This window comes from Struthio camelus, chromosome 21, assembly GCF_040807025.1.
Source record: "Struthio camelus isolate bStrCam1 chromosome 21, bStrCam1.hap1, whole genome shotgun sequence".
In the NCBI taxonomy this organism is placed as follows: domain Eukaryota; kingdom Metazoa; phylum Chordata; class Aves; order Struthioniformes; family Struthionidae; genus Struthio; species Struthio camelus.
Genome location: NC_090962.1, coordinates 1,844,457 through 1,869,847, shown reverse-complemented (window position 1 = coordinate 1,869,847; position 25,391 = coordinate 1,844,457). Strand labels below are relative to the sequence as shown.

At 43.6% G+C, this 25,391-nt stretch overlaps 1 protein-coding gene across 5 annotated transcripts in view; it reads left to right on the top strand.

Moving 5' to 3' along the window:
• Nucleotides 1–25,391, top strand: part of PRDM16 (PR/SET domain 16) — a 346,662-nt gene that overhangs the window by 100,541 nt on the left and 220,730 nt on the right. For all 5 annotated transcript variants that reach the window (XM_068915931.1, XM_068915929.1, XM_068915932.1 and 2 more), the window contains exon 2: nt 24,702–25,051. In XM_068915931.1, coding sequence (XP_068772032.1) covers nt 24,702–25,051 — 350 coding nt within the window. The remainder of the gene's footprint in view (nt 1–24,701; nt 25,052–25,391) is intronic.

Below are 25,391 nucleotides of genomic sequence, written 5' to 3'. Positions count from 1 at the left end.
ACAAAAAATAGAATTTATTTTAGAAGTGTTCTGTACAGGAGAAAGGATTTTCTTTAGCATCTGGAAATAGGGGGGCTTATGTTTATGGCGTTCCAGGCAGGTCATATTGATAATAGGCAGTATTAGAGGACAGTGGCAGTACTTAGTTCTAATTAAAAATAAAATACTAGTACTGACTAGAATATTTTCAGTGCGTCTGCATTATTTTCTTAAAAAATAAACAGTGAAAAGTAAGGGGCATTTAGACACCTGGTTGAGAGCATAAGAATTTTCCCTCTTAAAGACAAAGCTTCAAGGTAATGCTTCTGATAATGTGGGACTGTTGCTGGCCAGCCAGAAACAAAATGTGAAAATGTTTTTGTCTTAAATATTTTTCTTAATAATTGCTTCAAAGGTAGAAAAAGTTGCTTGTTCAACCGCAGCCGAGCTGTTGTATGCTGTGACCTGGCAAAGACTCGCGTTTTGGTAGTGTTACTGCAGAGCGTGGAGTGTGAATCACTGCACACGGCAAAACGAGTATTTCTAGCAGAAGCTGAGTAACACAGGAGAGCAAAACGTTGTGCTCTGCGTATTTCCGTGTGTGGAGATCTCCCTGGGACTCAGAGGGTTAAACTAAGTTTGATAGTAAATCCTTTTGGATTTAGCTATCAAGTCTTAATGAGAGTCTGCACAAATCAATACTGGAGAGTGTAAGTATTCTGGCCGCCCAGGGGCTGAGCGGGTAGCGGAACGGAGAAGCGACCACCAGTTTCAAAAGTGGACCGTTAGCTTCATTTCACTGCTTACACCAGTGATCTCCTGCCTTCGAGTGAGGCGCCGCAGATGCTGAACGTGATATTAGGAAGGAAGCTGGAGCCTCTCCCGGGCGAGGTGGGGGTGGAAGGTGTTCGTTTGCCCATGTCTCTCCTTGCCCTGTCCTGGCTGCGCTCTTTATGCGAGCCAGGGAATGGGAGGGGGGGCTCCGGCCGCAGCGAGGCGGCTGTTTTAGGCGATCCACGCGTTTGCGTGCCTCTTTGAAAGCCGGCTGGACTGGTCAGCGCTGCTGGGCTAGTTGAGAAGCAGGTGACTGCAGACAGGTACTGCGCGCAGCACAGATTTAAGGCAGAGTGCTTCTTCTTAGTGTTACTGCTGTTTTTGCAGTCATAGCTGATTCCTTACAGAAGGAAAGGTAGCTGGTCATATTGTGCATAAGGCCCTAGGAACCATTGCTGATGCAGATGGGTGAAAAGTACGTCGTAGAAAGAGGCTCAGTGGTTTTCACCTAGAGCAGTTCTTGTTCCTGCTTTGCCGTTTGAGTTCTTGTCAGTTGTACGTGGGACAAAATGGCTTCAGGGTGGCAGGCTATAAACTGGCACCAGGTGGGTGCTTGGTGTCGTCAGCAGCGCGGAGAAAATGGCAGCAGATGGACTCCTCCGTAGCCGCTGGTTATTACTGTAGCTGAGCTGCAGCATTAAACAGGAGTATCACCTTGCCGTCTGTTTGACTGAAATGAATTAACTGACAGGAAATCATGGATTTCCTAACCCAGCTTTCCTCACGACATTCCTGCCTGCAAAAGGAGAATGAAACCGATGAAAGTAAGTAACAAGAAACAGGTTCTGAAATTATTCTGTGTAGTAAAACCGAAGCATCGTCAACCTGTTTAGCGGCAGATCCGCTGCTTGGGAAGGAGGCGCTGGGAGAACGGGGAGGCTGGGGCTAAGGGCCCTGAGAGCGCGGGGGCCTGCCCGTTAGGCTGCGGGCCCTGAGAGCGCGGGGGCCTGCCCGTTAGGCTGCGGGCCCTGAGAGCGCGGGGGCCTGCCCGTTAGGCTGCGGGCCCCAATGGAAGCACACTCTCCCTGTGTGAGAGGTGGTAATTTACGGCAGAAATTGTAATTTACTGGTAACGCCTCTGAAACTGCTGTATAGCACCGGTCCTCACAATCCGTGAGGGCGGTGGAAGTTGTGGTAGGTGTTTGTAAGCTCTGCTTTCCTTTAGGAGAGCACGTGTTTTGCTGTGCGCGTTCATCGTTTGGGGGAGAAAAGAATCTGCTGAGCGCTTTCGAAAGTTCTCTGTAAGATCCCTTATTAGGTCATGAATGAAAAAAAGCAGCAAAAAACTTTCTAAACAGATTTTTTAAATTCTCACCACGGTTTTATTATCTTCCTAACTCTGAATGGCCCCACTGTTGAAACTGCGTTAGTGGGAGTTGCGAACTGATGCTACGGGGTAAGACTGGAAGAACGCAGCTGCGGTGCCGCCGCTGGTGCGGGACCGCGGGGGCGGCTTCCTCCTGTCGGCCCTTCTTCCCCTACGCCAGCGCAACGTGCAAGTCTCTCCTTTCGCACGCGTTCATCTGGGAACCGCCTTCCCCCACATTTCCCTCTGAGGCTGCTTCTGCTGGCAGTGTTTTTCAATTAAAAAAAATCTCGTCAAATACGTGCATTGTTTTTGATTACCACGGCACTGTCAAATAGAAACACGGCTGAGTGCCGTTTAAAAAAACTTCAAGACTGCAGGGAGTGCTAACAGTTGGGTTTTGTGCGCATCTTTTCCAAGTGTTTTGTGCTGTGTGCGGAAACTCAAAACGAGAAGCCATCTTAAAACACAAAGGTTGGGGCTGTCTGTCAGAAAGCACAGTGCGTCGGGGCGGCGGCTCCTCTCCAGGCACGAGTGACTAGGGCTTTGAAAACGGAAAGGCAGCAGCTTTCAGATACCCGTGTCTGGAAAGCAGGGTAAGAGCGTTTGTTAGGTTCGCTGTGAAGCGTAGCTGCTTGCAGTTTGCCAGGCAGGGAGGAGAGGCCCTTGCGAAGGAGCTGTGGTCGGACGGCTGTGCGAGAGGTAGCGCGCTCCAGAGTTTCCAAAGTTAGCTCCAGAAAAGCGCTGATGACGTAAGAGGAACCTGCCGACTTCTCTGTCCTTCTCTTGGACGTCCCAGGAGGGATGGCAGAAGGGCTGGTAGGTGTTCTCCTCGCCCGAGCGTTACCTTGTGCCACCTCCGCTTTTGGTTCTGTTGATACGCAGCGCCCTCGGCCCCGTGAGGAGCACCAGCTGGTGGGGGAAGCTGGGAGGGGAGGGCAGCTCCGGGGGAGACCGTCGCTTACACCCCAGTGGGTCGCCAGAGCCCGTCTGGAGGCGTGCTGCATCCTCGTGAACCTCGCGCGGTGGGCTTCCGAACCACCCAGACGCTTTAACAGAAACTACCGCACTGTGCTTAATAGAAATACCTTGAGCTACAGTAGGTGACGAGGTGATTCTCCTTTCTTCCTCCTCCTCGTGCGGCCTTTGTGCTTCCTCGGTTTTCCTGTGCAGCTTGCTTCTGCTCCGCTGTGACCGTCTAGTTTCTCTTGCTCTCCCCCGTTTTTTCCCTGCCTCAGCAGCTTAAAAAAAAATCCTTTCTTTCCTAGCCCTGTGGCTGTGCTCTCCTTTCCTCTGCTCGTGTCCCAGAGCCGTGCTCGGGTCAGCAGCAAGCTAACGCTTTTGTCAGCGTGATTAATAGCGCTGTGGATTGTCGTTAATTCACTGGCTAATGACTGCAACTCTGGCCGTTCCTGGAGTAATCGGGTGATGTATGTGGGGAGCGCGCACCTCATGGCAGAGGTGAAAATCATTTCGACAAGTCAAATATTGTCACAGGGAACAAATGGCTCTCCCTGTTAATAAAAATTAATGAATTTTTTTTACCACTGGCCTGCTAAATGAAGCTGTGGAGTGACTGAACGGAGGGGACAAGCTCGGTGGAATTAAGCACTTTATTTGATGGTTAAAACTATAAACATCTTTATTATGGTTCTGATAGGATGTGGCAAGTGCTGGGGATTTTGTTTGTGCTCCAAAGAGGTTTGTTCAAATGCACACGGGCTTTTTAAAAGTTTGCGTCTTTGTTTGCATTGGGAAAGAGAAGAGAGGGGAAACAAAAAAGATTTGATCTAGTATAATGGGGTTGAATATAAATATTAGTAAGTAATTCATTCCCCCCTCCCTCCCGCCTCCCACCCGTTCGAGAAGGTATTTGTGAAGTGCTCCGTCTGCTCCCGGGCACGCACACAACTTGGGGAGAGCCTCTTCTCCGGGCGTACCCAGCCCGGCCGCTTAACTGCTTCCTTTCCGCGCGCTCCCCGTCCCGTGCAGCCTCTGAGGGCGAGCGACGCTGGTGGTCTAATACCTGCTGACATTTGCTACCCTGCCTAGGTACGGGATGGTCTTCCAGTAGAGGTTGTTCTTGTCCCTGCTGGCTTCTGAGACTGGGCTGAAAAATGAGGTGAGAGAGCTAGAAATGACATGGCAAAGGCAGCATCTTTGAAGGAGTCGGCAGTAGTTTTGTCAGTGCAGCAGGAACTGGTACACGATTACCTGGTGACTCGTGAGCAACTCACCATAGCTGAGCGTAAAAGAGTTTGGCTTGGTTCACGAGGACTTCCGCTAAAACTGCCCCCTCTGTTTTAAAATCTTTTCTTTACTGGTTGTCCAGAGCTGCTCTCTTTCATTCTGTCTGTGCTTGTGAGACATGTTGGGTCCCGTTAGTGAGATGACTGCCTTATAGATGCAGTCTGTGAAGCATATGACTCTCTTTAAAAATGCAAGGTGTAGCCCAGCAGCACCTCAGTTCCCAAAGAGAGTGGTGGCCCATGGCTTGAATCCTTGGGTTGTAGCTTTTCAGAGCCCAGGTAGATAGGCGCACTCCTACAGAAATGATCAGTGAGCTTTGCTTGACCCCTTTGTACGTGCATTAGCTGCGGTCTCTATGCTTTTGCCACGCTGACCAACCAAGGACCATATGAAAATTTGAGTATTAAGTGAAAATGAGTGTCAAATAAGCCTACCAGAAGGCCTTACTGCTTTACCAAATACTTACAGGAAAACTTTTTCAAGCAATTTCACCATTCTAAGGCGTTATAGAAAAAAACATTTGACCTGTACAGAGATCTTTAACACCTTCTAAGATTTCATATGCTTCTATCTGGAGACCTTTCTTCTCTATCTAGTATCTATACTGCTATCTGGGGACCTTTCTTCTGTTTTCTGCAAAGAAGCTCTGAAAGAGGCACTCTCAGTGAACACAAGGGAAAATATTTGTACTACTTAAAAATATATCTCTTTTAACAGAAAGGTGTAGATATTGTCTTTGAAGAAGTAAAGGCTTTGGGTGGTGTTTACCTTAATGAACTTTATTTTTGCGTGAATTTAATTTCATTGTCAACATTAACATTTGCTTCATCAAGGAAAGCTGTCTCAAAAGGACCCCAAGAAAACAGAATGCCATTTTTAAAGAGTTTTATTCCAAAATTTTGTGGATATCAAAGTTTAGAAATCTGCTTAAATTGCTGAACAAAATTACTGAACAATAGGGAAAACTTCCTGCATCAGGGATTATTAAGTGCCATGTAATTTAGGGTGGGGATGCTCTCTTTCAGGTTACACATAAAGCAAGGACTTTCTTGGTTCTGACTGCTAAAGGACCTATTAGAGTCTTAACTTCTGTTTTCTATGCAAAAATGCTGTAGTACGGTGGATAGTAACTTACTGTCCAGAGTAATGTTTTTCTTTGGGGTGAAATGTTCTTCCCTTATGCTTTCAACAGTGCGCAATGTTTCCGAGTGCTGGTAAATGCTGAATTTTATTCCAAATATGACTGAAAGAGATGCCTTAAACAAAAAAAAAAAAAAGAAGGAATACCAAGTTTATCTGTAAAATGCTTTGAAGACCATGGGTCTGTGGTTATCATGACAATGCCTGACAACACTGAACAACATCTTCCTTCTGCTTTCAAATACTATTTTATCAGTGTATTTAAGTTTACTCGAACACTGTTTTTGCCATGTAGCTCACAGGAAAATATACCTTATTTGTCACTATGAGAGATGAAATAAATTTAAACTTGATTAAGCAATGCCAAGTCTGGGTTAAGCATTATTGTGTTTAAAAACAAATTGTTTGTGATTCATAAGAAACAAGGAAGAACCTGTCTTTTGGTTTGAAAACTATAAATTAAGCTTAGTAACGCCAAAGCGCACAGCTACTTATTTATGTAAAACAATTCTATATTTAATAAAATGCATGTCATTTTGGCTTTGTCTAGGAAGCTGTAGATTCATTCCTCTTTTTAATAACATAACACTAGATATCTGTGTATAAGGCCCGTGATAGGAAACCAGGCCAAGAACTGTGTATGTTCAATCGTAGAAAGTTTTCGGATGGGGTTGGAAAATGCTCGTTGAATAAAACTTAAATGCTTTGTGGTAATTTATCAATATTATTGAACTTCCAGCAAAAAAGTCATTTTTTCTAACAAGGCTAAAATGTTGGCTGTAGAGTCAGGCTAAATATCTTCAACTTGAAATGAGTTGGCAGTGTTGAACTGAAATATTTTGGGGCATGTTCTTAGAAAACATCTGAACTTCTACCTTTCTTCTGAATTAAATAGCATTTCAAGACTGTATAACTTCTTATAGGATGGCCTTCAGGAGTTTTCTTTCTTGGAAAGAATAGTATTTCTCCAAGCACTTCTGTGTCAGCTCCTTGTTCTGTAGAAATTGGTGCAGAGTGGAGCAGCTTAGTTGCACAGCAGGATTTTGCTGGTTCATCTACTTATGAAAGTTGCAGCATGATCCAGCTTACATGAAGCCATGTCAATTAGGCCCTGGATCGATCCCATTTTCAAAGCCTGTTCCATAGAGGTCAGCTGCTTCATCTGGTATGAAAGCTCATCGATTTACTTACTGTGTATTGCTATAACTTATTATTCCATAGTGCTATAATTTGGTGATTCTGTTGGACTCCTTGGAGGTCCAGGAAGCTGCCTGCCTGGTGCTCGTTGCAGGCTTGGATTTAGGCCTTATTGCCAGAAGATGATGCTGGAAGTGTAAGGTCACCTGGGAAAATGTTAACGCTTCCCTGGAGTGAATGTCAGTATGGTAGATCTCCTTAAAAGAACCAGCCTAGCAAAAGAAGGATGAAGCTATCAAGACTCAGGTTTGCGCTCTGCTGTCTTGTGCTTGTTTTTAATTGTAATTTCAGTCTTGCTTTTTCCTTGAAGGAGCACTGTTCTGCTCACTGAGGATCATCTGCTTCTGGCAGCCAGAGTCTGGTTATCCAGTGTCTTTAAGGCAATTGGCAGACTATACTCCACTGTTTTTTTCTCCTTTGGTATGTTTTTGTTAGTCTGGGCTTTGTTTTTTATTTGAAGAGAACAACAATAATTAAAAGCAAAAAGCATTCATGCTGTTCTTAAGTTACATCAGGCTGCTGCAGTACATTTCTCTGAAGGAGTTGTTTTCAGTGCAGAATAGGAGATGGCGTGTCCCAGTTCCTGTACGCTTTGTTATGTATTTTTTCAGGTATATTAGATTCTAATGTACTCTTCTGTGAGTATCTGTGAAAAGTGTTTTTGAAACCACTTGAATCAAATTGAAAGTCACCAGCTGGACAGAAACATTTTACTTTCAAATTTATACTAAATGACTACATAGCTGAATGTACCTCTTTCAGGGATGGCTGAATTTGTTTCTGATGGTAAGTAGGCTAGCTGGAGCTTCTCCTTCCTGGCTTGCTCTTAATCACTGCTGTCCTTTGCCACAGCAGATTGACCAGGTCTGACATGCATCTCTTTAACATAGCCTTGTGATTGTTAAAATCCAGGAGTTGAAGAGTTAAGGCACAAATGAAATCTCAAGTTCAGACTGTCAGCTTAGATAGTGCTTAGCAAGGGTCGAGGAAAAAAAGCCAGTTGTGATTTAGAAGAAAAACAGTGAGATTTGACCAATTCCATGGAATACCTTTCTTAGCCCCAGGGCAAGTGGAAGTGGTATATTAACCAAGGAATATAGCAGAGGAGGAAAAAGGCCAAATCACATTTCTTTGAAACAAAGAGGCTTTTTACCAGGAACAAGCCTTGATAAAAATTACAGTGGCATCGCAAGTCATTTCACTCGCTCTGCCTCAGGCTATATTAAAGCAGCGAGGAAATAGGGGATGCGGCAGCCCTGAAATACAAATACAGGAGTCCCGGGAGCATTTTTAGTATAAATAATCCCTTTTAGAATAACGTGGTGGCTTTAAATGGGGCCAGGTGTGGGTGCAACACCTAAGATTGCTTTGGAAAAAAGTGGAGGTAAGTAGGATCCTGTACCTCTGCCTGTGTGTGGGTATGTGTACTGCAAGCACCTCGTCTTCCTCCTGTCTCCACGTTTTCCCATACCGCGACTTAATGCGGAATCTAAAGAGATGAGCTTGTAAATAGTGATGTTGCCGGATTCTGTCAAGATAAGCTGTAATTTAGATACTGGGCTGTGACCGTGAAGTTGAATGGGTCTGAAGCTACAGCAGCTTTCCCAGGAATCGGGTGACTTTCCATTGGAGATCGTGAGACTGCTGTGAAGGTGTCAGCTGTGATATGGTTGCTGGACAGTTATTCGCAGCTCTTCGGACAAGTCGTTTTAACCCATCTGCAAAATGCTCAGAAAACCTACCTGTTTCATGATGATTGTATTTGTTCACAAATTGTTAGGAAAGAATTATCTGCAGAGTTATGTCCCGCTGTCATTTGTCGAACCTGCCACCATTCTTCTCCTAAATTTTGCAGGGAAAAGTCTAGGAGCACTTTCCTCGATCAGAAGTGACCTGTAAACAGGCTTCAGTGGAATAAAGCACTCACTGGGATTAAACACGTGCTTAGTACTTTGTCGGAGACTTTTGTTTTTCTAATAGAGAGGAAAGCCTGTCTTTAAAGAGCACTTGAGTGATGAGGAAAAAAATGCAGAAGTAGTAGTCTCTGTAGAGAGGTGCTCACAGTGCAAACATGTATTGAAATCAGGAGATGAAAAATGTGGAGGAAAAAGAAGAGGAGATCTCGGCAGAGAGCTGGATTTAAAAAAAATGGAACTGAGTTTCTTATTGTTGTCTCTTGCCCAGTTAAAATTCCCATTTTTCATATTAGTTAAACATTGGTGTAATCCACCAGAAAACTGGTAGCTGGAGGAGGAAAGGTCTTTGATTTTTGTTTTGTTTTGTTTTGGTAGTTTGACTCACCAGTCAAAGGGTGGGAAGTTTTTGGTAGACATCTCCGTCAGTTTCCCTAAGTTTTCCCTAGCTGGAGGTTTGAAATCTGACAGGTTAAACATGAGGTGGTGGTTGACAGAATGGCTTTAGTTAGAGGTGTGTCTCAGCCGTGAAGGTCAGATGCAAATTTTGAGGTTCAGTTGCCATCTGCAGTGCTTGCATGTTTGTTGTTGCAATGTTTCCCCTGCCTTAAAGCCACATCATCTATGTATGGGCAATTACTGTTAAGAAAAAAAATGCTGGTAATTCCTATGTTTAATAGTGAGGAAGAAAGAATGACAGTATGGTCACAAGGAACTCCAGAGTACGCTCACATGAATGTTGGTGACTGACTTTGTGGTTTCAAGCCCAGCGTTGTGCTCCCTGGGCCCTGGAAGGAAGTTGGGGATACACAAGAGCATTAGAATAAAACCCACAGCCAAGCAAGGGCTTGCTGTAAAACGCTGCAGCGTTCCTCCCGTGTTGTAACGGGATGCGCAGAAGACGGGAAAGCCATTTCCAGGTGCCTTTGTAAGAGAAGCCTCTGTTCCTAGCCTCCTCCAGATTCTCCTGACTAGTCTTAACTCTGGCCGCCCAGAGAGGCTCGTCTCGGTGGTTAACTCCTCTCCAGGAGGGAACTCTACACAGTCTGACCGGAGACTGCCATCTCTGCAGATCCCCGTCTGTTCCTAGTCATAGACTTTTCCTAAAGTTTGAGGATTGTGAGTAGAAACTCGGGAGCAATAGCCAAAGCCAGGGTGCTTTCCAGTAGAAGGTAAGGTAAAAAGGCAGTAGCTAAGTGCAATATTATCTGAAGGCAGAAGCAGTCAGAGGTAGTGCTAGCCCCTGGCAAGCAGCCAGCCACTCCGGGGCTAGCACCCCAACCGCCAGGTCCTGACCCAAGACTCGGGTCCTGCGTGTGTGACGAGGAGCAGGCCAGCTCCGAGTCTGCGGCGCGTCTTGAGCCGGAGCTATCCGAGAGGAAGGAATTCCAGCACGAAAGCGGGCGTAGTGCTGCGTTCTTGTCTGTCCTCTGTTCTGGTTACCCTAAGATCTGCTGTCTTTGGTGTGTAAAGGCAGTGCATGCTCTTCAGCCTGCCGGTTAATGCAGGTGTATAAAGTCTTCGGAGATAAAAGCTTCAGCTTTATGTTTGGGAACCCTTTCGGTACGCTGTTTTGGGAGAAGCTCAGGCAGCCTCTCCTGTACAAAGAGGAGGTTTCACACAGACCTTCACTTTGAGTTTCAGGTTTGGAAAAAACATGATTCTTGGGTCAAGCTCTGAGGTTTGAGGCTGCTGCAAAAATATGTCCTTGAACTTTGTGAGTCAAAACTCTGTTGGTCTTATGCAGCCCTGGGAGGACTCAGCTCAGTGACAGAGTGGAATTTATATTCTGCTAAGAGGTCTTGAGCTGAAATGGTTTAATTTGATTTTACCAACAGGAACATTGTGTGGTGGATAACGCAGGAGCCTCACTGATCAGCAGGGCTGTGCGTTCTGCTTCGGGTGTTCATCTGCTGCTAGAAATTAAAAGTATGTGAGATAAAGATCATTAAAGGCATTAAATGTTTGGATTTCAAAAACTTTACTGGGATAATTCTTCAGAAGAATGCAACAAGTTTCACAAGTTTCTTCTGTTAAGATACAATCTGTAGGTGATAGAAAATAATCTGAGTACAAGGCAGGCTTGAAATGCAAATCTATAAATTTGGTAAATTTGTTCATATTTGAATTTAAAAAGGGGTTACGAGTGTCAAGAAAAATACAGTTTGCCAAGTACAGTGTTACTCTGGATGGTAAAAATAGTAAGAAGCAATTTTTCACTGTTCTTGCAGAGCTCTGCTGTTTATTATGTGATATAAAATTGGTGAGCTTCAGTGGAATTTTTTTGGCTAGGAATGGAAAATCCAGCTTATATAGCAGCATTAAAATGTGTGCCTCTGTGCCTCTGAAAATAGAGCTCTGCTTTTGACATCCACCTCACGGCTCAGTCCTCTGTCCTGCATTGATTCACTGATTCCCTTTTTATTCTCTGTAGTCTGTTGACACTGTCCCTTTCCTTGCTCTGCCCTTCCTCCTCTCCTCCATGCCGGGGGTACGTTTGTCTGGCTCACGTTAGGAAATATAAATTGTAATTGATTATTATTAATATTTAGCATGTTTGTGAAAATGTCTTTTCCCACTGCTATTAATCTGTTATGTTAATAATGCCAGGACTCCTGTTCTGGACCCTGGGGAACCCACAGTGAGTAGAATGACAATGAGACGGTGACAACAGCCGAAAAGCTTTCACTTGGCAGAGATGTGAATTCCAATTGCAAGGTCCCCTTTTGGAGACTTACAAATGCTTTATTCTTGTTCTATGGTTTGACGTTCAGGACTGAGGGAAATATCCAGCATCATTCTCTAGTTTTGGGAGACCTAGTCTCACTGCTTTTTTTTTTTTTTTAAATTCTAAATGGGTAACGTTTCTTTTAGGAGAAAAATTATCTTGCAGTCATTTTTCAAGTTTTACCTTATTACATTGCCAACAAAGAAATTTCTGTGGAGCGTTTCTATACGTATAAAGCCTGGATATTAAAGGGAAAGTATTTTGTAGCAAAAATAAGCAAACCACTGAAAAGCAATTGTAATTTTTCTTTACAAATCGGGACATTTTCTTTAGGCATTCCTCTTTCTGTTATATTATTTTTACAGATTCTTCTTCACAAATCTTTATTAACAACTGTATGTGAAATACACTGTACTTTTCTTGTGATGCCTCATTGGAGTTGTTATTTTGTAAATAGGTTAGCCACAGGAATCCCGAAGACAAATAATTTTTTCCGGTGGCTTCAATAATGAGACAGTTTAACCTTTTCTTCTTTAAAAGAGCCCACTTCTGTATACTGCATCCAAATATGCATTGAATTAATTAAACGCAGCAGAATTTGCAGAAATGTCATCTTAAGTTCAAATGTAAAATAAAACACAGGACACAGATGATCAGGTGACGTGTAGTTACAGGCGACAACCTCCTCTTAAGAGCTGGATTCTAATAGGTTCGTATGTGGAAATATTTTTGATGCCTGGCTGAACTAGACTTTTGCTGGAAATATAATACTGGCATTTAGTGGAGAGTTATTTGGACACTTTCCCTGCTGGTTTTACTAGAGGAAAATGCGTATTAAGGAACACTTTGAAATATTGTTACAAGCTTGATTCTTCATTTCTGCCAGCAGAAATCCCTTAATAAAAGAAAACAGTTATTTTTTTACTTAAAACCAAAGGCACTTTAAATCTGTAATACCTGTTCTTTTTACAGCCAAGGTCGGCAGCGACTATTTTGAGAATATTCCTTGAAAAGTGTGGCCGATTAACTCATCGGCTCTTAGTCATTGTCCGTTCTTGTAGTTCACATCTTGTGCGTAAATTGTTTTTTGTTTCTTTTATTAAAACGAACTTGAATCTGCTGTTGCTAAGACAGGTATAAATATGAATTTTCCTGAGTAGTCCTCCAAATGCGAGGGCCTTGCCATACCTGTAATTTGCATGGTTTTATCAGAACAAGTGTTACTTGCCACAAAGTGATGTCACTGAGTTACAATGAGACCTTGGGGATCAGACCCTTGAACAGTGTTGCTAGTTGTGTCCCAACTGTGTTGACTTCTGGGATCCTTTTTACAAAGTCACCATCTTGCTGCTTCGTGAGCATTCCTGAAATCCTGTAGTTCGTAGTATGCAAATAATATGTAAGAATTTAGAGACCTGAATTACACTGTTGTAAGGGAAGGCACAGGCCAGCGAGCTGAGAGAGCTCGAGTTTGGATGTCTGCTAGAGGTGGGTCGAAAAAAAATCCCAGGGACAACTGCAGGGAAGAAAAATATTATTTCAAGCTGCACGTTCCTAGATATTTTCCTCATCTGTTGGGGGAAAAAACCAGAAAGTCATACCAAGTTATAGCAGAAGCGTCCGTTAAGCTGAAAAGTTAAATTCAGGCTTGTATTAACAATATAATCGCTCAAAGATAGAAGCAGATCATGTGGAATTCCTTTGGCACAGTGGCACGTTGGTCCATCTACTTCTCATTTGTGACCACTTACCTCCCTGTACATTTATTCCTTAAGTCTTTCTCTCAGCAGTAAAAGCTCTTCATGAAAATGAAGAGTTTTCATGAATGAATGAATGAAGGAGACATTTCTAAATGGTCACTTAAAGCAGAATCCTCTTTTCCCTCTGGGGAAGCTGGAGGTGCATAGAAGACCTTTGAGGCTATGATTCCTTACTCTGAGAACCACGTAGACCACTGGCCTCCGCGTGGGTCTGGGAGGCTGCTCTTTGGTCTGTTGCTGATGTGTTGCGCGCTCACCAGTATCCACCAGCAAGTGCTGTAGCTGCGTACCGGTGGAGCTTAGGTGGAAGGGAAAGGTTCCTACAGTGGATGGAAGGAAGGAATTGTGTGACAGGTTTAAGAATCTTAAGTAATTTATTATTTACGGCCTTTTCTTTATAGCTATGAAAATTAAGTGATTATTGTCTGTGGATGGAGGTAAATTCAATTTTGTATGGCTGTGAAGCATGTAATGCTTCAGTCCTGTTCTTAGTGAATGAGAAATAACTTGTGTCACCACAGTTTTGGCACTATTTTGCATCCTTTTTGGCAGTGGAAAGCCAAACTACCTCCCAAAGATGGTCTTAAGCTGATTTTTAAGTCTTTTGCTTATGTATTCAAACTCTTTGAAGTGTTACTAATACCAACTATTCTTCTCTTTAGTCCTGAAACTCCCTGTGTGTTGAAGGAAACCTGTCTTTGTGGGTGACCAGCTGTCTTGCAACTGGGGGTTGGTTACCTTAACCACTAACTGGGTGACTGGGAAAGTGTTTCCAGATGAACTGAATAACGGCGTCTTATTGAAGGGTATGCATCAGATGGACGCTTTGACTTTTTTATTGTGCTGCTGCTGTTTAGAAAGCAGGCTGCAGAAGACGCTCATCCTAGAGGATGTGAGCCTGTCTGACATGCGGTGATCTTTCAACTCCAGGTCCCGGTACATGGTGTGGTGCTTGACATTTGTGGAAACTGGGCTTTATAACCAAGGACAGACAGATTCAGTACAAATAAGGACTAGGCTTCTCACCTCCTATTGTATTTCAGCTGTGGCCATCAGGTGGCAATCTGATCACTAATATCATTCAGTGTTCTGAAGTCACTGTTGGGATGGGTGCTCTTTGGTGCCTTAGAGTGCCCTTCGTGACTTACAGATGTGTCTCCTCGGTTTTGATCTTGACTGGCTGTCAGCTGAGCGGAGCTCTCCAGATTGAAGCGAGAGCCGGGGGAGTCAGGTTCGTGCCGAGTTCTGAATGGAGCAAGGCAAAGACCAGCATAGGGTCTTGCTGTAATTTAGCTGAGGTGAATTAGAGATGGGCCGCACAATATTCAGAGGTAATGAGCCCTGTCAGTTGTTGGCGGTAGTTAAGCACATGCTTGCTTAAATATAAGTGTTTACACTCTTGGCTGAATTAGGCTAAAATGTTCATGATTTGTTCCAGCTCTACTGGTCTGCAAATCAGAGGCAAAAAAAGGTTTTTTGTTTTTTGGTTTTTTTTTTTGCTGATGAGACATATTGAGTGTGCAGCGAATAGAGGCAGAATCTTGTCACCTCAAATTTAAACATGTAGAAGTTCTTGTTTTCTGTAGGTATGAAATGTTCCATATTTTCTTTTTGATGTAGCAGTATACCTAATTTTTTGGTTTGTTTTCTTTTTCTTCCCTGGGGAATGTTTCTAAAGGGAAATCCACGGAGTGCAGGAACTCCGGTAGGGTCCGTGGAGCCTTAAAGACAGTGGCGAAGTTCCTCTTTTGGTTGGAAGAGATGTTTGAGATCCCCTGTTGCTCTTCCTCAGGAGTCAAAAACCGAAATGGACCTCGGGGATATCCTAGACTAATGGGTGCTTTAAGTTGCTGTTTTTCTAATGATACCTTCTTATTGTGATAGCTTGGTAAGGAACACTTGTAGACAATACTACAGTACTAATGACTGTATCTGTTTCTAAACTTACAGATAGCAGTGAGTTGCAAATTCTGGATAATTGAATAAAAAAACTTTAACTACCGCTTAGTCGCCTATAACATGTAGTTCAAACTAAGGCAGGAATCTGTCAACCTGTCACTCTTGTTTCCCGCTTAGATACAGAGGCACAATTCGGTGTGCGCTTTTTCTTTCCTACCCTTTTGCTCAAATGCCTTTCCTGGGCCTGACGTGCCATGTTAGCCTCCAGAGCAATGCATGAGTTCACTGGGAGCCTATAGTTCTTCTCATTTAGCAAATGTATATTGCATTTATACAAACCAAATTTACAAGGGAGTCCTTCTGACCTGGCCACGTTGTGGACTTGAGCCTGTTACTGCTTTATATGCAAGTAAAAGAGAGCCGTTTTCTGTGAACATCCAAATCTTACGCTGCCTGCCGAGTTGTAGCTTGGAAAGTCACCGTGCGTCAGTCAGCAGCGCAGCGCTGTGCAGTATGACGGCAGCGTTCGGGCTCAGTCCTGCCTGCCTTCGCTCTCAGCGCGAGCTCGGAGCGCAGAAGGAACGTAGGCTTGGGCCCACGTTTGTGTTTATGACAAGGTCGGTGAAATGCAAGGGAGACGGCGCTTACTGCTCCGGCCCTGGCTGCCCGAGGCGAGTTCCTTCTGGGCACGGCCTGGCGGCCCCCCGGCGCGGGGGGCTGCGGCGTCCCGTGCCGTGGCTGGCAACGTGAAAGCTGCTTAGTCGTTTCAGAGAAACGGGTATTTCCTTGGTGGAATTTCATATAATAATAAAAAACACATTAAGAAACAAATACAAAGCCTGTCCCAAAATCCACCACAAGTCTGACACGTTTTTTCCCTTACCAACACTTCCTTTAACATTGGACTTTTCTTCTTCCGTTGCAGGTGCTTAAAGAGCATGCGTGAGGTGTCTCACCCATAACAAAGCATCACTTTCATTGCTGCACAAACCTCGCTGGTGTCACACGTGTTTTAAACTTGTGCCCGTATCTGATTATCTGTGGAAACAATCTTTCAGTGGGTCTTTCTATTGAGTAATTTTGCTAGTGAGCTTGAAAGGACTGAGTAATTTTAGTTTCACGGCAGTGACAATAAGGTGGAGTTGTATTTCTGCAGCGCTTCTCACATAAACAGGCGCTCCAGACCGTTGAAACAGTTGCCCCTAGAAGGGGGGCAGATGTAGGACAGCCTGGTTGTCATCGGTGCATGGCAACGTCCCACACAGAGCACTTGAAGAAGACCCAGCTAATTTGTGATGAAACTCAGTAGAGCTGAAGATGGCTCCTAAACAACAAAATAGCCTCTGCTTTTTTTTTTTTTTTTTTTTTTTTACTGGTTGTGTTACATCTAGGGCAATGCTGAGGGAGCGCCGAGGGTGATAACTGGTGAAATATGCTGAGAGTGCAATGCAGCAGATTCTGCAGTGCAATGCACTGATTTTAGCACTAAACCAGAAAACAGAGGCATAATCTCTGCTGGAGAACTCTTGTTGGTAGGTGGACTTGTCCCAGGTGCTTCAGCTCTCATCAGAAGTAACCCCCCAGCTATGAGTTTACCTGGAAGAAGCGTGACTTTGAGGAGTACCTGAGCAAGGCCGCGTGCTCGAATGACGCCTGGCTAGCAGTGTCTGGGGAATCGCAGCAGGCCTTGCTGCTGAGGGAGGGGATCAGGCTTACAAAACGAGTGGTGTAGGAGAGTGTTTTGAATACGCTTCTCTGAGATACGTAGCTCAAGCTGAATCTCTTTGTCTCATTTCCAACTACTGTTCTCAAGCAACTTTTAAACACATCAATGTGACAAAAAATAATCAGCCTCGAAATATTTTCAGGTATAAACTCAGCAAAATTATATCCCCATTGCTTTAAGGGCCATCATTTAATCATCTGATAAAGGTGCATGCTTTGCAATAAATTTGTTTAAAGTACTGTGGTAGCGGGTGATATTTAAACTTCAGCTGGGACTTGTTACAGCTGCCACGCCGGGGCTGCTTTATGCTTTGTAAATCTTTGGTAGAAGAAACGTGGTGCATGGTCGTTTTCTTGCTGCTTTGTGGCCTTGTGTGGCAAGGGAGGCTTCCCGCTGACTTCAGCGAGCTGTGGCTGGGGGGCCGGAGCGGCGCCCTGCAGCCTTCGGGCAGCGAGCGGGCCTGCTGGGCTCCGCGGGGTCTTCCCCAGATGCTGTGCTGCGCCTGGGAAGTACCGCTGGCGGGAGGGCTAGGCACGGCGGCGGGCTGTCCCGAAGCCCCCGCCGGCGCCTGGAGCCTCGGGCCCATGCTGCTGCCCTGGGCAGCCCGCCGCAGCGGAGGCAGGCGCGCGAGCAGCCCTGCGCTTCTCTGGTAATCTCGGCCGTTTAACAGCGCCTTATAAAAGTCACTGATCTGAGGGCTCGGTGGTGGGGCGCGGCGCAAAGCGCGCGGGTGCCCCAGCTGGGCGACGCGGGACCCCAGGGCTAGCCTGACCTGGAAATGCGCTGTTTCGTTGGCCTTTCCTGCCCGCTGCCAGGCCCCGAGCACCCCTTGCAGCAGCTCAAAACACAGGAGGAGAAGCTACCTGTGTTTCACTGCTTTTTCTTGAACTAGTCAGTCAGTCCGATGCTGGTTCAAATTCAGAGTAATTGAAAATTTAATCAGAACTGGCCTGGTTGCCCACATGAGAGGTTAGATTAACGGTGTTCGGTAGCGAGCTTGCTCTCTTCCCTACCTGTGCCATTGGAAAACGTTCACAGGTTGTGCTCTGCTAAAGCTGGTTTTGCTTTTCCACTCAGTTGGAATTCCTGTTTCTTAAGTGCAAAAGAGACTAATCATACAGTAGAAAATAATTTGAATTGCTAATGCCAGGAGAGAAAACATTTACAGCAACCACAAGTATTTTCAGGATTATGGAGTGTATAATACTCATGAAAGCTTGTTTCTGGTGACATGTTTGAGTAAGGAGGGCTGCGCTTTTCGGGAGAGGAAACGTTTGTAAGCTGTAGCAGGAAGCTCTGTGTATGTCTCAAAAGCTGGGGCAGAAAGGGTTCGCAAATGGCTGAAAATCCTCCTCTTCGGTAAAGTCTGCCAGAAGGCTTCTTGGGCATGAACTCAGGAAAATCTTTATGAGGTCTCAAAAAATGAAGACTCCACCTTCATACAGAAGGTGTACTCTGAGGCTGTAAAAGAGGCGAAGCGTGTGTACCTTAAGTTGAGCCCTGCTGTTACAGCTATTCTCTCTGGATTTCTGCTTCTGCTTGGCAGTAAGAACTGCCTTCCATGCTGCAATGAAAACTAATTTTTGTTGGGTGCTGTTCTCCCCCCCCCCGGTTGCATCCGAGGTCAGTGATTAATATGCACTGTGGGAGTCCCTCTCATTTCTGCATGGTCCACAATGGAGCAGTTGTTGGACTTGTTATCATAGTGGAAACGACTGTGCAATGAAAGCACAGTCATGCTGCCTCATGTTTAATTGAGAGATGGTAAATCTGTTCCCAAAATACTTCAACTACTTGTATTGTATGACAAATGTATTTTTCTTTTCCCCTTCATCTGTAACCCTTCCCCCACTCCTGCCTTTCCTTTTTCCTTTTGGGTGAAGAAAGCTCCATTTCCCTTGCATCTGAATGTTGCAACTCAGCCATTGACTGTTCTTGGAAAAATCCCCAAACATTTTTACCCAAAGAGTCTACCATTTTTGATCCAAAGCTTCCTATTTCTGGTGTGTTTCAGGCTCGCTCTCTCTCTCTTTTTTTTTTTTTTTTTTTATTAAAGCCTATTCAGAACTGGATTATGTAGCTTGCTTCTCAAGCTTATTTGATGCTCAGATGCTCACGCTGATGCTCAGCATCCTTGCAGGTGTGTTCCTGCCGCCTCTGCTCAGCAGGGATGCCCTTATGCCTCTAAAGGGTGAGACAGGCCATCTTCAGAGCATGGCCTTGAATACAGTATACTTTTGTTAGCGTGGGCCTGGTCCGCAGTTGATTTTCCCTGAATCTTTGCCTACCGTAGTTCTATCGACGCCTAGTAAGAGTTCATGATATGAAATGCTGGGGCCTACCGAAGGATCGTGCTTCTGAGTTACCGTACGCTTGTTTGATGGGAGTGCTTGAGGATGGCTTAGGATGTAACTCGGTGGGGGTAATGTTTTTTTTTAAATCATGAGCAGTTAGTTGTTAAGCCTATGCATAATTTTATGATGAGTGGGAAGTATTTAATAATAAATTAATAAAGGGGAGCGCCTTTGTACCTATTTCATTACTACCAGCAAGAATTTCCAGAATCAGAAGAAGAAATCTCAGCTGATTCTCTAGCCAGTGCTGGTCACTTGCTCAAAGTCTGCCTTTTTCCCGTGTCAGTTTATTCACCCAGCTTGGTCGCTTGCCGCTCCTTTTGCAGTGTTCCCAGTATTAAATTGGGTTCTGCGTTTCAGTGCACCTCTTTTGGAGGGTCTGCTTCGAGACTTGCCTGTTAGGACAATATTTTGGTGTGTAACTAACCACAGTTGGTAGTACCTTGGGATGTGCTCTCTTTCAGTGGATACAGTATCTGCTGTTCAGTGTTGAAAAAGTTGGGTGTTAACAGACATACCTTTTCGCTTCATGGATGCCAGAGCAGGAAGGAAATAGTCCATGTTCAGTTGCAATTAATGGCAGAAATTGTGTATTACTAAGCTGACTCACTAACTAGTGGGAATACTTGTGTTTTTATTAATTTAGGATTAATAACTATGGAATAGATTTGTTATGGTGTGGCTGCAACTAACTTTCAGTGAGGGTAAATTGATGGGAACCATTTTGGCTTTACACAAGAAATCATAATTTTCTCACTGACTGGTATTTTGGAATATTAGTTTAGCCTTTTACAGATCTTTCTGTTAAAACTACCATTCCCTGGCTAGCTAAAAAAGCTTATTTCAAAGTAATATGAATTCTGCTTGAGAATGATATGAGGCATGTGACTATCAGTTCATCACATTCAATTTAAATAGCGTATTCCAGTGCGTATGCTAGCCAACATTGCAATTAATGTGGCAGAAACTTTGAAGATACATAGTGATTCCTGTTTTATTTTCTAGTAACTTTAAGGGAATTTGATTTCTTCCCCAAAATATCAGAATGCAAATACTCTTTTTTATTTAAAGGGAAATCTCATTAACACTCTGTGCGCTGGAAAGCTAGAACTGAATTTGTATGTATGCAAGCGTACAGTTTTTCAGATATGGCAAATCAGGGCCCAGTTCTGATAACACTCAACATTTAAATGTTTTATGATGCCGGAATAACTCTATGCACTTAAGTACAGCTTATGATGTAGCTGAAGTATTATATTTTGTATGATAAAGGTGTTAAAATCTGTAAAAGACCCTGTTTAACAAGACAGAGAGGTAAATGCATTCAAAAGAGTAAGTCCGTTTTCTTCAGTGGAGTTCCTTTGGACAATTTCTCTCTGGATTTAACATTCTCGTGGATGATTCTGGAGTCCTATAGCGGCTTCTAATATGGCTAGTTCAGAAAAGTTGTTGAGAAACCACAGATGGTTCACTCAGGAGTCTTGAAAAGAATCGAAAAACACACATTTCAGTGAAAGATATTCTATCTTATGTAGTTTATTCAGGAGAAGGTTAAGAGGTGACATCCTCAAAAATTGAAAAGGGAGAGATGTTGAATGCGGAAAGCAAAAAGGAGGCAGACTGCTTGCCAGGGAGAGAGGAGACAAAGGGCCCTGTAATTCCCCCGTTGCTGTCGAACAGTGCTTTGTGTTCGGAGGGGATGGGGGGAAGCGCTGAACAAGCCCTTCTCCCTTAACGTTAATTACTGTTGGGCAAAAAAGTATAACTGGTGGAGCAGCGTACCAAGGATTGTTGGCCATCGCTGAAAACACTCAAAATAGGATTTATTTTCAGCCTAAAGGATAAGCTATGTATCACCTTTTGATCTTGAAGATGGAAATACTTCAGGGAAGTCCTGCAGTCTAAGTAATGCAGAAAGTTGCATGGAATTATCACAAATCCTCTTTTCTGTTCTTAAAAGCTATTAATGCCATACCTATTTGCAAATCTATTGGTTTGTCTACAATACGTCTCTGCATCATTATGTAGGATCTCTCTAGTGTAGCCGATCAACGTAGCTCAAGAAACCACACTGGTAAGGGTTTTATAGTCAGAACGCAGATGCTGCAGTGGGTAAGACAAATTAGTGAAGCTTTTCTTTTATGGCAGCAGCCTAGATCTTTTTTCCACCCCTCACACTGCTTTTTTGGCTGCCTAAAAAATGTTTCAGAATGATCACTACAATTGTAAACCTATAACCTGAGACCTTGAGAAACCAAAATACAGAATTTTAGGATTTCATACAAATAAATAACATACTGCTGCGTAGTATATTTTCAGAGTCGTAAAAAAACTCCTGTTCTTGGCAGGGCCATCCAGCAAGCTAGGAGAGAGCGATTGGAAACACTTCTGTCATAATTGAAGCCTGGTTAGCAGTGATTGTAGGCCTATGTTTGGATTGCAAATAGCAGTGGTACTTTTACAAATTACCCTGCTCTGGACTTGTCCCTTTACTGGAAAAAAACCTCCTCCGTTCCTAGGTAATGGAGGTGTTTGTAAGGTTAGAAGTTCTGGTGAAGGGTACTTTATTCGGACAGCAATTGTAGCGGAAACCTTGTAGACTGAAGTGTCTTTCCTCTCTGTGCTACCTTTAGGGTAAGGAGGAGAATGCTTTCCTAATGAAGGTGATAGACTAAGACCTTGGGTTCATTTTCCAGCTCTGTCCAGCCTTGTGCAAGTTTGGGTGACTTGTTTAATCTCTCTATGCATGTATTTCTCATCTGTGAAATTGTATAAAACCATTTGCCGTTCCGGCGGTTTATAAATCCTTTGAGGAAGGAGCTCTTTTCTATCTATGGCTGCTTGATCAGACTAAAGAGACTCTTTCAGCACTACTCTCACAATTATAGTAGTTAACGTTTCATAAGGACAGGTGATCTCCAAGCAGAAATACAAGAGAATGCTGTTTGACTATGGGAACTTCATTGTATGCAAGTCCGAGGGGATGTTGGTCAAAGAACAGTTTTCTTTCTTTTGGGAATTTTGAAAAAAAAAAATCACATCCATTTTGGAACCAAAAGAATAAATTTCAAAATGTCCTATGGTAAGGAAAGCAAAGGGAATAATTCATTTTGAAATGAGTGGAGTATTGGTTCTGAAAATAGGAAAATGAAATGTATTCTTAGGTTCCGCGATCAAACATGATCTTATTTATGATTCTCCGCATTTGCTGGCTGGTTGACAGAGAGCCAAGAGTCATAGTGGACTTCTAGCTATATTGTCCGTACTCCTAATGTGGAAGCGCGGCCAGATCTCTGCTAGAACCGAAAGTCTGAGGGACATTGGGAGCCCATCTGGTACAGCAAGGAGTAGCTTGAGGAGCTCCTGAGAGGTTGGCCTCTTTGGCTGAACAGCAAACGAAGCTGCAGGAAATGTGGCAATTTCCTAGCAGAACTGCACCCAACAAGCAGAGTTTTGCTGTAAATTCTTTCAAATTTATGCTTGCATGAAGCACTACAGATTCAGCAAACTGTCTTGTTCCAGGTAGAAATACTGTTGTTGAAAACTTCTTAGCCAGCTCCGGTTCAGTGCTCACCAAGGGTTTTTTTGTTTAGTTGTCCTTCAGTGCGTCGTGGAACGCGTGTCTCTTGTTATTGAAAGGGAAGGGATATTTGAAGAATATTTTTAGTTTGTACTAGCCAATTTCAAAATAAAAAATGGATGCATGCCGTTTTAGGTTTTATAATGGCATTTTCGTGTGGTTCTCTGAAGTACCATAATTTGTGCTTGCCCACATAACAGTTATTTCCTAATTGTTTTGGAAAAATTTCGAAAAATACACCTTTGCAGGATTAAGAATAATTACTCTGTTGTTTTTTGTTAATTTGTTTTCTCAAAACACACACACACACACATACAGAATACTTTCTATTCTTTGCTCTAGTTTGATTCCCAGTCTTTTTGCAGGCACTGAGCTGAGGTGAAAGGTGCTATAATAAGGTTGAAGAACGCGAAGCACACAAGATAAGACACGCTATTTGTAACTGGATGCAGTACTGTTAATTCCTGCTACTCTTAAAATTTTACCTTTATTCTGTATACATCCCATCGGAATGTTTTATGTGATTGTTTCTACTACCTATACAGCTGAAGGACTTGAAGCACAAGAACACTAGGTGCAAATCAGTCGCTGCTTGTGTGGCAAGGCTACACAAATCCATATTTAAAAAAAATAGTGACTCACCTCTGAAAGTTTAATGCGCTGAACAGTATGAAATTATATCAGCATTTGAAGCACATGATTTTTAAGTTCTTGGGTTTCTTTTAAAAAAATGATGTTGTAATAGTTCTTGGATTAATTTGTTTTTGACCAGTTTATCAAATGTTGCATGGAATATCTGTTCCAGAACAACGCATAAAGCTTTTCCATAGCTTTCTGTTTGACCATTGTAGCGCAACTGCAAACCACATTCCTATCCTCTGGAGTTCTGGGAAACGATACATGTGCTGTGGTTGAGAGTGTAACTTAAAGTGCTCACTGTTCAAGTGCATAGGACGTGTTACTCTTAAAATAGTATTATTAACTAGCGATGCTTTAATTGCACCTGAAAAGGAGCATTCATTGCTGAGTTGCAAGCTGCAAATACAGAGTCATAGCTGGAAGGTGAAATCAGCCACAGCTTTTGCTGAGTGACAAGCTGAACCAAGTAAGCCCAAGTACTAGGCAGATAGTTCTCACCAGATTTGAACCACCTGTGCTGTTGACTACAAAACCCCTGAAACCCATGAGTTATTTTGTCTACCAGATAGCGAATTTGGCAGTCTTGTGCATGCATGGGCCTGGCTGCTACTGGTGTCCTTAAGCCTAATGTTCTAGCTAAGGAACCTGTAGTACGGTCTTGGGATACTCAGGCACAAGATCTTTCGTACATTGGCAAGGCAATACCGTGTTTCCCTGGTACTTTAAGCACAAGCTAGTACCCTGTGCTTTCAGTGCCACGGAGTTCAGCGTGAAGCTGATGATGATTCTTCCTGAGAGCTGCCCAGGAAGTAAGCGACCCCTTTCCATGAACGGTCTCTTACCGGACTGTAGCAAGCTTAAAACTGAGCGCCTGCCAGTCCCCAGGATACACTCTTCAGTACCTCGCAAAGAAGATGAAAGCTCTTTGAACTGCTTATGCTTTGTGACTGTAGTATCTTAAGTAGGAATTTGTTTTAATGTCTTCCCTGTCCTGTTTCCCCTTTCTTGTTTCCCCTTTCCTCTACAAACTATATTGAACCAGTTAAGCCATTAAATGGTTGCAGGAAACCTTGGACACCTCTTTTCTGTATTCATCCCTCTTTCCATTATTGAAGGACAACTGTTAACGGTAACTGTGATCCAGTATGTAAGATGGTAGGTCTGCAGCTAGCTTCCATCCCAATCTTTAAATAAGTCTGAATATTGTGCAAGCAGTATGGATATCCTCATCTCAGTTCTACCTGACTTGTGCGAATGAGGATTATCTTTTTTGTGCCACTACTTCTGTCCGTATAGCATGTAAACTAGACTTTATGAAATTTTGTCCCAAGAAAAGATTGAGCTAATGTTCACGTGAGTGTTTCAGTGTGTTTTGTTCTGCTGTTTCCCCTTTTAGGTGACAGCGAGATTGTAAATAATATGTACGAGACCGACCCTGATCTCCTTGCTGGCGAAAGTGCAGAGGAGGAAACAGAGGACAGTATTATGTCCCCCATCCCTGTCGGACCTCCGTCACCCTTTCCCACCAGTGAGGACTTCACTCCCAAGGAGGGCTCACCTTATGAAGCTCCTGTCTACATTCCTGATGACATTCCAATCCCACCAGATTTTGAACTCAGAGAATCTTCGATTCCAGGGGCAGGGCTAGGGATTTGGGCCAAAAAGAAGATTGAAGTTGGGGAAAGATTTGGACCTTATGTGACAGTACAGAGGAGCACGTTAAAGGAAGCAAACTTTGGATGGGAGGTAAGCATGCCGAATGTGATTAATCGCATACCTTTGTCTTCTCTGCAAGTCGTTCATAAAGCTAGACTGAGTTCTGACTGGCCTAGCGACAGAAGTAGTGACTTTGCTAATGCCATATTTCCCTGGGTTGTTTTATATCACAGTTTATATCACTATTTAGAAAGCAACAGAAATCCTTTAGGATGGCTTCTTGGGCTACAAATACTGCTCTAACACCGTTTTAGGAAGGTTGGTTTTAAATGATGTCGGGTCACTTCTTAAAGTGCTTGTCATTTTCAGATTGTGTTCAGAACTTGTCGCAATGGAAGAAATAAGATTAATCGCATCATGTTTTGTGGTT